This window comes from Aplysia californica, unplaced genomic scaffold (assembly GCF_000002075.1).
Source record: "Aplysia californica isolate F4 #8 unplaced genomic scaffold, AplCal3.0 scaffold00188, whole genome shotgun sequence".
NCBI lineage: Eukaryota > Metazoa > Mollusca > Gastropoda > Aplysiida > Aplysiidae > Aplysia > Aplysia californica.
Window position 1 is genome coordinate 606,119 of NW_004797458.1, and position 14,220 is coordinate 620,338.

Genomic DNA, 14,220 nt, shown 5'->3' on the forward strand with positions numbered 1-14,220 from the left:
ATGCTTTCAAGTACATGAAAAAAACTGATAAAGTCAAGCAAAATGTTCTTCAGAGACATAGATCTAGTACTACTAGTAGTAGGCCCACTGGAACATTTTATAAACCGTGAAAAGATGACCAGAAAATAACAAAATTATCTTATGATCTTCACTTGCACTTGCAATTTTTTTGACACATAATAGTCTACATGTCTGTCAGTTTTCACAGGCCCAAGAGTGGAAGCATCTTTCAGCATGATGAATCAGATCTTATCACAGACAGCCTCCTCTATGGCTCTCACCTATGAAGCCATCCAAGCTGTAAAATACAGGCTCCTAGCACAAAACAAGTCAACTTGCCAGCTGTATGACAGACCTGACAGTCTCTCACCAGTTGACTAGTCCTTTGCTTACCACATGCAGAATGCCAGCAAGAAACACCTAGCCAATCAGAAGAAAAGGAAAGAAGCACTGGCAATCAAAGAGCAGGCTCTTGGAGTAGCTGAGCCCAGTTGTCATCTCCAAAGGAAAAGAAAGGGAGGCTCCATGGAGCTTTCCTGTCCTCAGAAGAGGACAAAACAGAAAACCTGCCAAGAGAAGTCCTTTCCCATCCCTTACACCTGATCAAGTCTGCAGCCATGTAGGTTCAGTTTTTTGGGGGGGTTAAATTCAGTCTACAAATACAGCTTGAATTAAATGGCCCTCTTCGTTCACAGAAGTTACAATTCCAGATTTAGGATCTTATCATGTTTTATTGTTTCATGCAGCAAATCGATTGTGGTGCGCTTGTAGTCGACTGTCGATAAAATTTCAGACAATTTTAACACCGGTCATTTACGGGCCTGTTGTTATTTCAACCAACGTTTCAGATTTTAAAAAAAATTAATTCTCTTTAAAAAGCTGACTTAAAATGATACTAGCTATAAAACTTTCTGTTTTGACCCAAATACATTCAGTTCAGATGTAGCAAAATACTGCCAAAAATAGCAGTAGGCACCGCTATTTATAACCATGCAAAAAATGATGAGTGACTCATTCCACAAGGAAATAACGTTTGGCAAGTGCCGACTGAGACTGTGCTCCGGGTGTAATCAGTTAATGTGACAAAATGACCGGCTTTCAGAGTAAATACCAGAAATGCGGCACAACACAGTCTAGGTACTGAATAAATTTTGAACCAACAGTTGCCTGCCTGCCTGCCAGTAATGTATACAGCATTCGATGACATAGTCAGCTCTCGCACCGTACAAACGAAGGCCATCTCTCAGTCGTTCATGTCCCAAACTCTTATGTCTGTCCTCAGAGAAATTCGCTCCCGCAACCCGCAAGTTGCGCGCGCAACTTTTGCCATCAGCGCAACTTTTATCATTTTCGTGAATTCGTGAATTTTTTAGCCAATTTCCCGCAAATTTTGGGAAAATAATAATAAAATTTCATTAAACACTCCGAAATTTTCTTCCACGACTAAAAGTAACGACGCCAAGGGGGACAATTCGCTCCTTTGCACTACGGGGTGCCCGCCGCCGCCCAGTGACCCGGACCGGGTCAGGTCGGGTCGGGATGATCGCCCGCCCGACTCGTCGCCTGAAAACAACGAGTCGGGCGTGATCGACTTGTGCCACGATAGCCGCTTTGCACCATCAGGCGAGCAAACTGACCCCACCCAACCCCCCTATATTCTTTTTTGGACTGAATCATCCTCTTCTAGTCTTTCTAGATCTAGTGTAAATCAATCGTAAACACGGTCGTCTGATTACTTAGCTTGCTTGGTTTGGTTCCGTAGCACCAGGTAGATAGATCTAGTAAAAAAATTTAAGATAGACTTTAAATCTAAGGCTATAGGAGGCTAATCTAGACATGATCGATTCATCCAGAAAACCCCAAAAGGGGACGTTCAAATAATATCATCTTGCGCCTCGAAAAAAAAAAGGGGGGGGGGGGGGGGAGTTTTTGACTCCTGTTAAAGTAAGTGTAAGAAGAAAGGGGGGGGGGGGGGTTGCACCAATGTAAGATTACACTTTTGTAAGGTGAAAAATAATCAAGGAAAACATAATTTATGACAAAGAGTAACTACACTATTCACTTAGTGTAAGTTCGAGCTGTAAGCACTGCATTGTGGCGATACAGTGGTCCTCGAGCGGCAAGCACGATATAATATTATGATGATATGTCATCTCGCACTTTATGCTGTGGTAGATATCTGGGCTACATGACATGTAGATCTAGTCTAATTTTGATTACACCGGTGCGGTAAAAGTGGTAAAATGGCACCTTAAGTTTTTCTGGAAAAGTTCCGCTTGTACCACATTGAATTATTATGTCACATGTGTGTATGCATGTTTTTCATGAATACTATATTAATAATTCAAAAGTAAAGCGCATAGAAGAGTGATTGTAACACGGATTTGCGCAATATAAATGTCATATTATTATTATAAGCGAATAACGTAATATTACGGGATTGGGGGGGGGGGGGTGTAAAAAAATGTAAGATTATACATGTATTTGAACAGCCCCAAAACCACGCTGGTCACACCTGCCCAACGTCAGCGAGAGTGCCAGGACCTGACGCATGTGTCAGGGGACACTGTTTTTGTACACCATGCAACCTCCATGCAGTTGCTTTTTTTGTAGACATTCAAATTTAACTTCTGATCTTGATCTAACAAAACTCATATTGGTTACTTTTGATAGCAATGAGCACAGCAACAATGTATTCCAATAGTTCTGTGGCATTGTTTTAACTATACGCATCTTGCAACTTTTCTTGCAACTTTTGCTAATTTTTGTCGCAACTTTTTGCAACTTTCGCTATTTTCAAATGCAACTTTCTCTGAGGACAGTTATGTCTACAAAGAGCTGGGGGGGGGGGGGGGGGTGTGATGTGAGGGTGTCTGTTATTTCCTCTTGGCATAGAAATCCTTAAACTCCTTCTCTCTGCCAGCGAAACTCTCAGCAAGGAGAATGGGGAAGATGACAGATGCCTCTCCATAGACCTGCAAAACAAAACACGAAGTACATGAGTAGCCATAGGAGGCCAAATAAAGCAGTTTAAGAAGAATCCACACAACAGCGCCTTTTTTGCAAATAAACAGATCTGGACAATAGTTGGCAGCACTGAAGAGAAAGTACAGGAAAGACCACACTAGCACATCAAATATATAATCTTAAGTTTGAGCACAAGGTAGTACGGGCATCTTACTTCATTCTAAGCAGTGCACAATGAGTGTATGCATCATCCACCACATTTTGCAAAGAGTTAGGCATAAGTACCTAAAACACTGAGAAGCATTAGAAACAGGGAGATAATCGACAGATTTTGCAAAGAGCAGATTGTGATACTGTTACACAGAAAAGATGCACTGAGAGTAAACTATCCCAGAGCAACCACAAAACACCACCATCCATATCCTACATTATGAAACAAAGGCAATCCAATGGTTTTACTTCATCCTAGGTGGGACAAAAGCAGGCAGCTCTTATAATGACTTATAATCAGGCATGTAGAGATCTTGCTTTTGAGTACTACAAGGGAAGTACGAACACTTAGGTTTGTATGTTTTTTTAATTAAATCGCTCACAATCCTTTCACCCATAAGCCTGTTCTTCTTACTTCTATAGAATCTAACAACATTGCAACAGAAGTCAACCAAAAAACTACCAAATGCATACAAATATAATCCCTCGTCTTCATTGGTGTATCGTTTTAAAAAATGCCATAGTGCTTCAACAATTATCAACTGAGAGTAAAAAAGAACATCCCCCCTTAAAAAGAAATCCATCTATGTAGGTGTATCGTCTTAAAGAATCTAACAGCACTTCAAAAATGTTAATACAAAAGACAACAAGAGACCCCCCTCCAATCTCCCAACACACACCCAAACACACGAACCATTTACCTTGACGGGTGTGGCAGAAGCTTTGATCTTGCCCCAAGAGATTGCCTCATCTGGCCGTGCTCCCGAGTCACTCCCGTCAAACTCATTGGCTGTGTTGACAAATACTGAGAAGTCTGCACCATTCCGCTGAGAAATATGTCAAAAGACGTGTGCTCTTAATCAGAATCCTCAAGCATATATTTTATATCTGTTAAAATTTGTTGTCTCTACATAATTAACATACACTTTGATATATCTAAAGAAGAGACAATTAAGACAAAAATAATTATCGTTCATACGTTAATAACAGAACAAAGCTGCGATATATATTCTCTGGAGAAAGAAAGGCTGCTGACAAACAAATCCTGAACATTTTTAAGTGTGTAGGTGCACAAGGAAACAAAATGGAAAAATTTCACATTTCTACTCTTAAGATGAATTGTAAGAATTAACATTGAACAAATACACATAGTAAGTGTTTAGGACATTCAATTTGTATTTCTTTACATTAAACAGAAGAATGAACAGTGAACCAACAGACATTTGAGAGTGTTTGGTCTAACTTGCAGATTTGACAGCAAGTATAGAGAGTGGATGCCTGAAGTTTCTATCCTGAAAAAAAAAATGTTGCTCATGGCAAAGAGCTGGGAAATTTTTTAAAGCCTGATATCCAGCTTTAGCCTGAAAACTTTTACCCCTCAACATTACTTGGCATTAGCGATAACGAGATTTCTATTAAAATCTTTAAAAAGTAAACTCTGAACCCACAACAATTTTCTGAAAATCTTGAGAACAGATGCATATAATGCACTACATCAATCCAGCTCAAAAAGGGCACAGCGATTCAGATAAACAGAATATTTAGCACAACTTGTTTACAATTTACAGCACATAAATAACTGTACATAATATTGTGCCAATGTTGCTAACCCAGCTTCCATTGGGTTCATAACCTTGAGCTCAAAACCATGATCAGATGTCCATACAACATAACTGCAGCACTAGGTCATCCCAGACTTACCATAAGGTTAGCGTTACACGTGTGGTGTTTGACGAGCCCGCCTCCAAGGATGATCATCCCTGAGTTGACCGCGTGCACCGCTTGGCTGTTCATCATGCGGATGTCTGGAAAGTCACCGAAATTTGACAATACAAATCTACAAGATACAAAACATAATAATAATAAGAAGAAGAGTTTGTCCGTCAATGTCTGACAATGACCAATACATCCGCAGTAGAAAAATAATATTTCTTAGACGAAATAGAAGAATTAAAGAATAAGAAGAATTACAGTTAAGATGATTTGTCTCGTCTGCCATGGCCGATGAGACCAATTCTGCCATACAAACCCCTCCCCACAAAAAAGCAACAAATAAACAAACCAACAACCTCTGATCATATGAAGGTCTGCAAGACACCCAAACACACACAACTATGTAGATATTTGCACACACATATGCAATAAAAGAATGATTCCAGTGAACTCTACAAAACACACAAAATAATAGTATTAATAGATAACATCTCTGTGACATGAATACATGTATCATATTCATACTGAAATATTTTTTGACAGCACAGATGCTGGCAAGGCAGGCACAGGAAATAGCAATGTACAGCAATGGCCACCTTTCAGTCGCAACAGAGAGAGAGAGAGAGACACACACACAGACAGAGAGAGAGAGAGAGACAAACAGACAGAGAGACAGAGAAACAGAGACAGAGATATTATTTAACAGCTTTGACCAGAGACCATAAATATCCACAAACAACTACATTATCTTCTAGGTACCATAAACTGAAATTTCAAAGTCCTCTGATTTCATAGTTAACTGCACCACCTTATAGAATGTATTATTCTGAGCATTTTGATGCCAAATTTATACATAGCTTCATTTTTAACAAAGTTAAGAACATCTGAAGTTGCAGAAAAATGCTCTATTCTTTAAATTGCGAAATGTCGGCACTTTGAGATGTCATAACATTCTTAAGGACATTCGCAAAAACTTGTAAACACACACCCATGCACAAAGAGAACAAGCCCAATTTTTTTTCAAAGTTATCATATAAACAGAAGATGGAAATTTACTGACGTAAACATGGCTTTTTGATCAAAATGGCAAGAATTACAAGGGGCGGTGGAAAATCACCACTCGCGACCACCGGCTTATCGGCTGTGCGCCGGGCCATGCCGACGGGAAGGAGAAAGAATTTATACGAAACTGGGCCGATGGTGCCCTGCTTGCGAGCTGACGGAGAGCGTCCGTTATTTGTGTTCATATAATTGCTGTGTTTTTCTGGAAGAGGAATGAATGGGCTTTCTGCCGATATATTTCTGTAGTCAGTCTGATCACTGGTTCCAAAAAAAAAACAGCTTCGAATATTTTCAAATGCAAATCTCTACTATAAATTCTTTAAGGACAGTCTTTAGAAATATATCACCGGAAAGAGCGTTTTCTCATCTTGAAATATCGACGAATCAGATTGCAGTATTTAACAGGGTCCCCACCAAATCCTGGAAATTTTTTTCAAGACCCCAATTCGAGGGAAAAATCAGGCTGCAGCGCGTCAAGAATGATCCCCAAAAAGCCTATCTATCAATGATATTAAGTCAAAATGTCTTTAGATGAATGCAAATATACATTTTGTAGTAGAGTCTTCATTCAAACAATAGATGATTATAATACTGGATGACTGCTACCCAGCTTCTCAATTTTCCCGGGCTCATCCATTTTCCAGGGGCATCTAACATAACAATGACAGCACACGCACCATTTATATCTAATATAATATACTATATGTATATGTTTGTGAATACACACACACAGGTACATTATATCCAGTCAACATGTCAGTGTGGCACTGGGATCTTGTGTGACTTTGGTATTTCAGTCTGTTCTTACTTACATGTATTTATATTTTCCCCTCATCATATTAGCCTACATAAACTATAGGCCCTATATAAAAAACGAATCACGTTTTGAACCTGAGAAAAGACCTAGAACAAGAATATCGACAGTCAATAACCAGTCTGGGTGTCATGATTCATATAATAAACGAGAAGACGAAAACTATTGCTCAAACTCAAAGTAGAGTAATATTAGTAATAACTTGAATGGCTCAAGTAGACCTATTCAGTGTGAGAGGAGTCAGAACTGAGAGAGGGCAAGATGCAGTGACACTGAAATTCTGCCAATCTTGAACAGAAAGCTGAAATATAAATTAGTCACCCCATCCAATGAAACACGAACACTTTAGTTCTATAACAAGGCATGACGGATCCCGATTCCGCACAAGGCCTGCACCAACACGCGCTTTGCCTAGAGCTCTTATAGTAGTTATCAAAATTCTAAATACTAAAAATTTGCTTCCAAGTTCAGTTTTTGACCTCTAGCGTAGTCTTCAGCCCCCACCCCCCATCCCCTTCCCTGAGTGTATCTTATTTTTTTTTAAATACCCCCCCCCACCCCCCAAACCCATTCTGGAGTCTAATACTTCACAGCGCTCAGACTGCCGGTACTCACAGGTTCATTGACCGGTCCCGAGGGCGAACCTGACAAGACGCTTGTACAACTTTTTTTTCTTTTTTTTTTACACAAGTGACAGCAGAGGACAAATTTATATTATTGATTTATTTTCAAGGCCACACAGCGTTCGTAATGCACAACCTGCATGTTACAAATGTAACGTTATCTATCAGACTATTACCGGAAAATTTCTGGGTGGTAACGAAAGCAAAAGTAGATCTTGATTCTTCCCGATCGAGCCTCGGTGTCGCACATACACTTCCACCATAGCGGTTCATTTATGTTTTCTCTTCATGATTAATCAACCACACTGTCTGGATTGCTACACTACTAATATTACACAGGCTCTATTCTTTCCCGACTTACTGACCCATCACAAAATTCCCGACTTTTTCCCGACCTCCCGACCCATCTCAAAATTCCCAACTTTTTCCTGATTTCCCGACCTGGTGGGGACCCTGATTTAACCCTCGTCCTGCAGGGGCCGGGTTTATGTTGCCCGACAAGCCTATTTCGGCACCTCGCCTGCGTTCTGGTCCCGCGTCAGTCTCGCCCCTGGCTCAGTGCACGCGCGCCGAGCACCATCTCTCATTGAATTCGGGTCCCGAGTCGGATCCGCATTCACATAGCTCAAGTGTGTGTGCGTCAGTCTGCTTGAGTTTGTGTGTGTTTGAGTCCTTCTTCTTGAACCGCCTGCGTTGGTTCGTAACCGAGGCATACGTCTCATTGAAAAGATGCAGAGTTGGTAGCTCTAGATGTTCGTCCAATGAAATTATAGAGCAAATTGACCACTTAGACATGAGGAGCTCGAAAGGACAGTCAGGAAACAAGACTTCCATTTTTCTATACAAAATCTTTCAAATGAGCTTGATTTTGTATGAAATAATACTACCTGATAAAAAATAAGCTTATTTGATCGTTCTGAATACCATTGTGAAGGTACAAAGAACAATTTGAGTGCACAACATTCGGAAATTGACGCAAGAGCGTCTGGAAAGGTTATTCGAATGGACGTAACTACTCGTAATGTCTTATCAGTTTATGAGAGGGGGTAATTCATGTGTTTGTAACACTTTATAAACAGAAAGCTATGGAAGATAGAGCGTTATTTTCATCGTCGATTGACACACTCCCACGGTATTCATGGTGTAAACACAGGTTTCCCGGCGCGTGCGCTGTACACCAACAGTAGACACTGAGTGACCCCGGCGGCCTGCCCGAAACGTCCAACGTAATCGGCTGCTGATAAAATTCGCATCTCAGCACAGACGCAGGACAAGAATTAATACCATACGCTCTCCGTTCCTGTTCAACCGAGGTCACCTCAAAAATCGATGAACGAAACGCGCGGTTGCTGCAGTGAAAACCTCGATAGTGTTGTCTTTTATCCCACAAGATTTTGCTTTCAAAAGAATCATTGATTCAAATAAAAAATGCCTCTAAAAAGTAGAAACGCTCCTCTTTCTTCTGATATATCAAGTGTCTGTGTGTATGCATGATCACACGGTATTTTAGGAAGGTAAAAATATGGGTTTCGGTCTCCGTGACCGTACGCCACAGGACACACAGACAGCTTGCGGTACCTATATCTTCTCCTGTCCTTTGCCCTCCTATCCAACCCACCCCCCATCCATGGAAATCTGCTCAAAAGTCCTTTTGTATGCTTCTATTGGACCAATCTGTTTCTGGTTTTAAAAAAAATGTCCATTGTTCTGTTGTGCTGGCTTGATACAAACTACATGATCTCAACCACAACTCAAGTAATGTTCAGTGACATACCATCCACAATGTCCACCACCAGGCCTGGCTTCTGGTACGAGTGGAAGTAGATCATGTCTCCAATTGAACCGTCCGTCAGTGCCGGACACAGCACAGGAATGTTGTTCTAGTCAAAAGAAAAAAAGAAAGAGAAGATGTAAAAATCAATCATAGTGTATTATTCTGTTTATCTTTGGCTATAGTCTGAAAAGGAGGAAGTGTGGCCTAGACCTAGGTGTACCTTTCATTCATGCCAAAGATCCTCATCATCCAGTGCCAGATCTGCGACAGACATCGGCGATCATGGTTCTCCATTCATTCCTCTGCTCGGATGCTTTCAAAAAAGCTACGTTTCCCTGATCTTTCCCTGTCACTCATTTGTTCAGGTTCCCTAAGTATGCCAAAGATACTGAACTCTAATTTATGAGTGACCCTATGTCCACTTTCTTCTTCTTCTTCTTTCTCCTCTCTTGCTCTTCTTCATTTCTCTTCCTCTCAGAAATAAATAAATGTAAGGTAGGTTATTTAAGGGGCGGGACCTCAAAACCTTATGTCTACCTCCGATAGAACCAAGCTAATAGGAAAAGTCGTGCAAGATCACATTAGTCAAAACATCAGAGCAAACTGAGACTCAAACTCCTGAACCCACAGTCTTATGATTCAAGGTTCGGTAGCATAACCACTAGATTTCTGACACCACTTTATCCCCCTTTGCTTGATCAATACACTTCATTGACTGCTCTCTTTTTCTTTATGTATATCTGATGGATTTGGGGAGAGAATAAGTAGAAACACACAAGTATACACAAAAGACAAGCAGCACTTATTTGACATTGTATTAAATATGATTACCTCACTGCGACACTGTTTTTCTGGTATAAAATTTTACACATATGCATTTATATTATATGTATAATACTTTGTTTTACGTACACATTTGTGTCGATTAATTTTTAAGATGTGATGTCTTTTTCATTGTAATGCGCATTGAGCATCTTTTAGGAAATGGAAATGCGCAGTATAAATGCTATTTATTATTATTATTACAAGGCTTCCACAAAATGAACAATTTACAGTTGGCAGGACAAAACTCACTTTGTACGCCCAGTAGTAGACAGACTCTGGGTTGTCGATCTCCTTGCCCAGTCGGGCTATCATCTTGGATGGGGTCCACAGAGTGCCGGTCTGCAAAGCACACAATAGAACAAAAACATTCGTCATTTCATTTCATGTGACAACTTATCACTCACTTGTAGGCCTACTTATCAGCTTCACCTGTAAATCATTACCACATTGAATTTTTCCCACATTTAAAATAAATCTCTGAGATTTCTGCTTCAAAGGCCGAATTAAAACCTGAAGGGACAACAAACCAATGGTAAAAAAAAGTATTAATGTCATGCACTGGCAAAAAAAAATTCACATTTTGACTTTGTACAGACCTTGATTGCTGTGGGTGATTGGAGGGTGCCACAGGTAGGTCCAATATCAACTTTTTTTTTAGCTGTGTCAGCTTTCCTACTAAGGTTGTCTCGGTGGTCTAGTAACCTAGAATCTAAGGGCATTATTTCTATGCAGGCACTTGCTTTTGAAGGACACATGACATACGAAAAAAGGCGGATTTTTAAAAAAGATTTTGCCGGTTTCTTACCATATATACAATTGGCCCTAACCCCTTTCAAGGTACACAAAACCCCCAGGTTTCAGTAGTTATACACATGAGAAAAGGTCTTAAAATGTGTGAGTCCCTAAATGCTGCACATACTAAAACTTCATGAGGCAACTGTTGAGGTGTGCCAGCTTGGAAGGAGCCAATAGACTCTATATTTCTTACAATTTAGTACTATTTCGACAGATCCTATAACATTGCCATAAAATATTCTCAGCTTCCAGAGAAGCATTCCATGCAAGCTGCATTTGTGCACATGCTCAAATACTTATATAATAACAGCCACACATTTCACTGTCTTAGTCATGGATCCATCCTTTGGGGTGAAATGAGGAAAATGTGGGTAATGTTAATGCCTTTCCTAAGAGTACAGCATTGGGCCAAGAGCAAGATTAGACCCAATAACCTTACTGATGTGAGCCCAGCAGCTGTATCAATAAACTACCAATAAAAACAGCCGTGTACAAATGTTCTGTTCACACTAACCTCTTTTTGCTCATGCAGCATGTTGTCCAGAATGGGCATCAGCCAGTCCTCAAATAGACAGTAATTAGAGTTGGGCACCAGCAGGTTACCAATGCGGTTGATGCCCTTGCTGCGTAGCGTGCGGCCAGAGAGGGAAAAGTCTCCCAGGTACGTAGGCGCCAGGCACTTGATGAAATCTTCTTCAATTCCTCCCGCAGTAGACACAATACAGTCAACCTGAGAAGTCGACATAATGCACAGAGGTCACATACACCATGAAGGCTACACATTTATCTATGGATGCAGAGCAGATTTTGTTTAATTCCACAGCAAGCTGTTCCGACAGGTTGTGGTTTACATTGAAAAAGCAGAGTAATGGCAACATTTGGCAAAAAAAATATAGATCAAAACTAATAGGGGATGCCCACATACGCGATCGGGTCGGGTCGGGTCGGGTCGGGCCTATCGGGTAGTCAGGGCTAGCCAAATTGTGGGCGCAAAGCAGCCATCATGGCACAACCGATCGACACGATCGGTGACCTACAAAAACAAACGCGTTTGTTTTCTGGCCTGCGAATCGCGTGATCGGGTGGTTTGCAGCCAATCACAACAAGGCTGAGTCACGTGTCCATTTTGACCCATGAATACATTAAGTAATACTCTGGCCTCGATTCGACTCATTTTGGAAGGAAATTTGCATCTTTAAGTACATTTTTGCTTCTTCATTGCACTTTACATGATCAATAAAGTTGTATCTCATTATAATATGTTGTACAATAGCAGATTTGTGCTGAAAAACAGCAGAAAAACTGAAATCAAAGCACTTGACGTAGATCTAGATCTAGATTATTTCGTTCTCAGGAGGGCTAAAAATAGGCCATGTTAGACCAAAAATCTAGCTAAGGACGTGTCTAGATCTACGTTCTCTAATGTTTAGTGCTTCCAATTTTCCGCCAATTTTTAGTTTTCTCCAGACCTTATCTACAGGTCCACTAGATCTAGCCCTAGATTCTAGATCTACATCTCGATTTATTATGTCGCTTTGCCTTTCCTGAAACAGTGCTGTTATGAAGCTTAATCTACCCCTCGTTGATGACAGTTCTGATGGCCGAGTGAACAGTGTGTCTGCGTTTAAAACGCGAAGTATTATTTTGTGAGCGTGTGTTCGAATCCCAGCCCGAGCTTTTTTTTTTTTTTCCCTTCTCATCCTCCCAACTTACCAACAATTTTTCCCATAATTATAACTTGTTGCTTTTTAGTTTTTTAAAGAGGTAAATAAATCTCCAGTGCTGTCTGTTGGTCTCATAATCATAACACACTGGGCTAAAAATAGGTTTAGCTGGTCTGATGTCGGTGGACGCGAATGTTTTTGAGTCGCTTCTACACCATGCAAAAACTTTGTACATTAGCCTGGCCTGGAAATGATCTTATTTTGGTGGACGCGTAGACTAAAGCAAGTTAGCAAGCAAGCAAGCACTCACGAACACACACACACACACACACACACACACACACACACACATTCACACACACACTCACACACACACACACACACAGTCCAAGAGTACGGTAGGCATATTTTTATGTTTTCATGGGTTAAAGGTTCAGCCAATCGTAGCCCGGGTTTACGCCCTCTGTGTAGTCGCATGTAGGTTAAAGGTTTCTCTACTTTAACTTCCAGGTCGTCGAATACAATCGCGCGGGGCTGTAGTGTGCACTGAAACCCCGACCCAATAGGCCCGACCAGACCCGAACGCGTATGTGGACACTCCCTATAAGGTTTGACCGTTTGCATCTTCACAGTGATCTTCAGTACAGTCGAACTCGGATTCAACGAGCTCGAATTCAACAAGAACTCGGATTCAACGAGAGGAGATAGATTCCCCGTTTGTTTTCTTCTTTAAAATTAATAAAAATAACCCACATTCAACGAGCACTTAAATCAGCAAGCTCGGATTCAACGAGGTCGCTTCCAGGGTGAACAGCCCCCGCAGACGTGGCTTCGCTCATTTTTCAGCCAGAACGAACAAACTTACTCTGTTCTAGAAAACCATCCATTGCACCTGCATCGTGAGTCATTATTCACTTAGTCGATTGCAAGCGACCAATCAGCTGCCTTTTTTCATACCAACACATGCGTTGTTGGCATGCGCACATGTCTACTCTAGCATGTGTCGGGGTCGGATGGGCGGCCTGCACACACGTGACTGTGTGTGTGTGTGTTGGGGGAGGGGGTGGTGGCACCAGCGGTCTAGGCATTGAACGTCGCAGATACAAACGCGTCAGTCTTTTTCCCCCCGGCAACTGGTCATTATTACAATGATAAGCTAGTCTTGACGTAGATATACGTATTGAATTCTGAGCTGGTCTATGGAATCAAAAGTCGCTGTATGTTAGGCTCTACACAGCAACACAACTTTTTGGCAAACAATCGAGATGATACAGGCAGGCATTTGAACGAATCGGTCTTTTTTGGACACAGCTCATATGCAAGCTTTTCAGGCACTACTTGTTATTTCTCTTTATACATTACTTGCTCAGTGCCTGTAATTATGTACACAAAACTTCATGTTTGCTATAACGAACACTCGGATTTAACGAGATTTTAGGTCAGGCCCGGCGACCTCGTGAAAACGAGTTCCACTGTATGCATGATACAGTTTTTCCTGAGCAGTAACTACCGAGAAAGTAGATTGCCTAAGTACTATCTACCTCTCTTCAGACCTTGACAGCCTTGATAGCCTCTAAAGGGGAGACACGGTCATTACATTTGAAATCAAGGAACACGTAAGGAATATTTTACTATTTTATAGGGGAAATAGAAAAAGAAGAAAGAGCTCCGATCAACCATTCACTGGGCCGATTTCAAGATCCGATTTGATACATTGAATACAAATCTAAAGTAAGTAAGGACACTTTCAAATGAGGAGAAAGGAGGGAAAGG

At 41.0% G+C, this 14,220-nt stretch overlaps 1 protein-coding gene across 1 annotated transcript in view; it reads right to left on the bottom strand.

The window, feature by feature from the left end:
• Positions 1-2,818: 2,818 nt before the first annotated feature.
• Positions 2,819-14,220, bottom strand: part of LOC101847959 (deoxyhypusine synthase) — a gene marked incomplete in the record, with an annotated part of 14,828 nt that continues 3,426 nt past the window's right edge. The window contains 6 exon segments of the mRNA XM_035969845.1: positions 2,819-2,975; positions 3,879-4,004; positions 4,879-4,982; positions 9,164-9,269; positions 10,238-10,327; positions 11,298-11,513. Coding sequence (XP_035825738.1) covers positions 2,877-2,975; positions 3,879-4,004; positions 4,879-4,982; positions 9,164-9,269; positions 10,238-10,327; positions 11,298-11,513 — 741 coding nt within the window.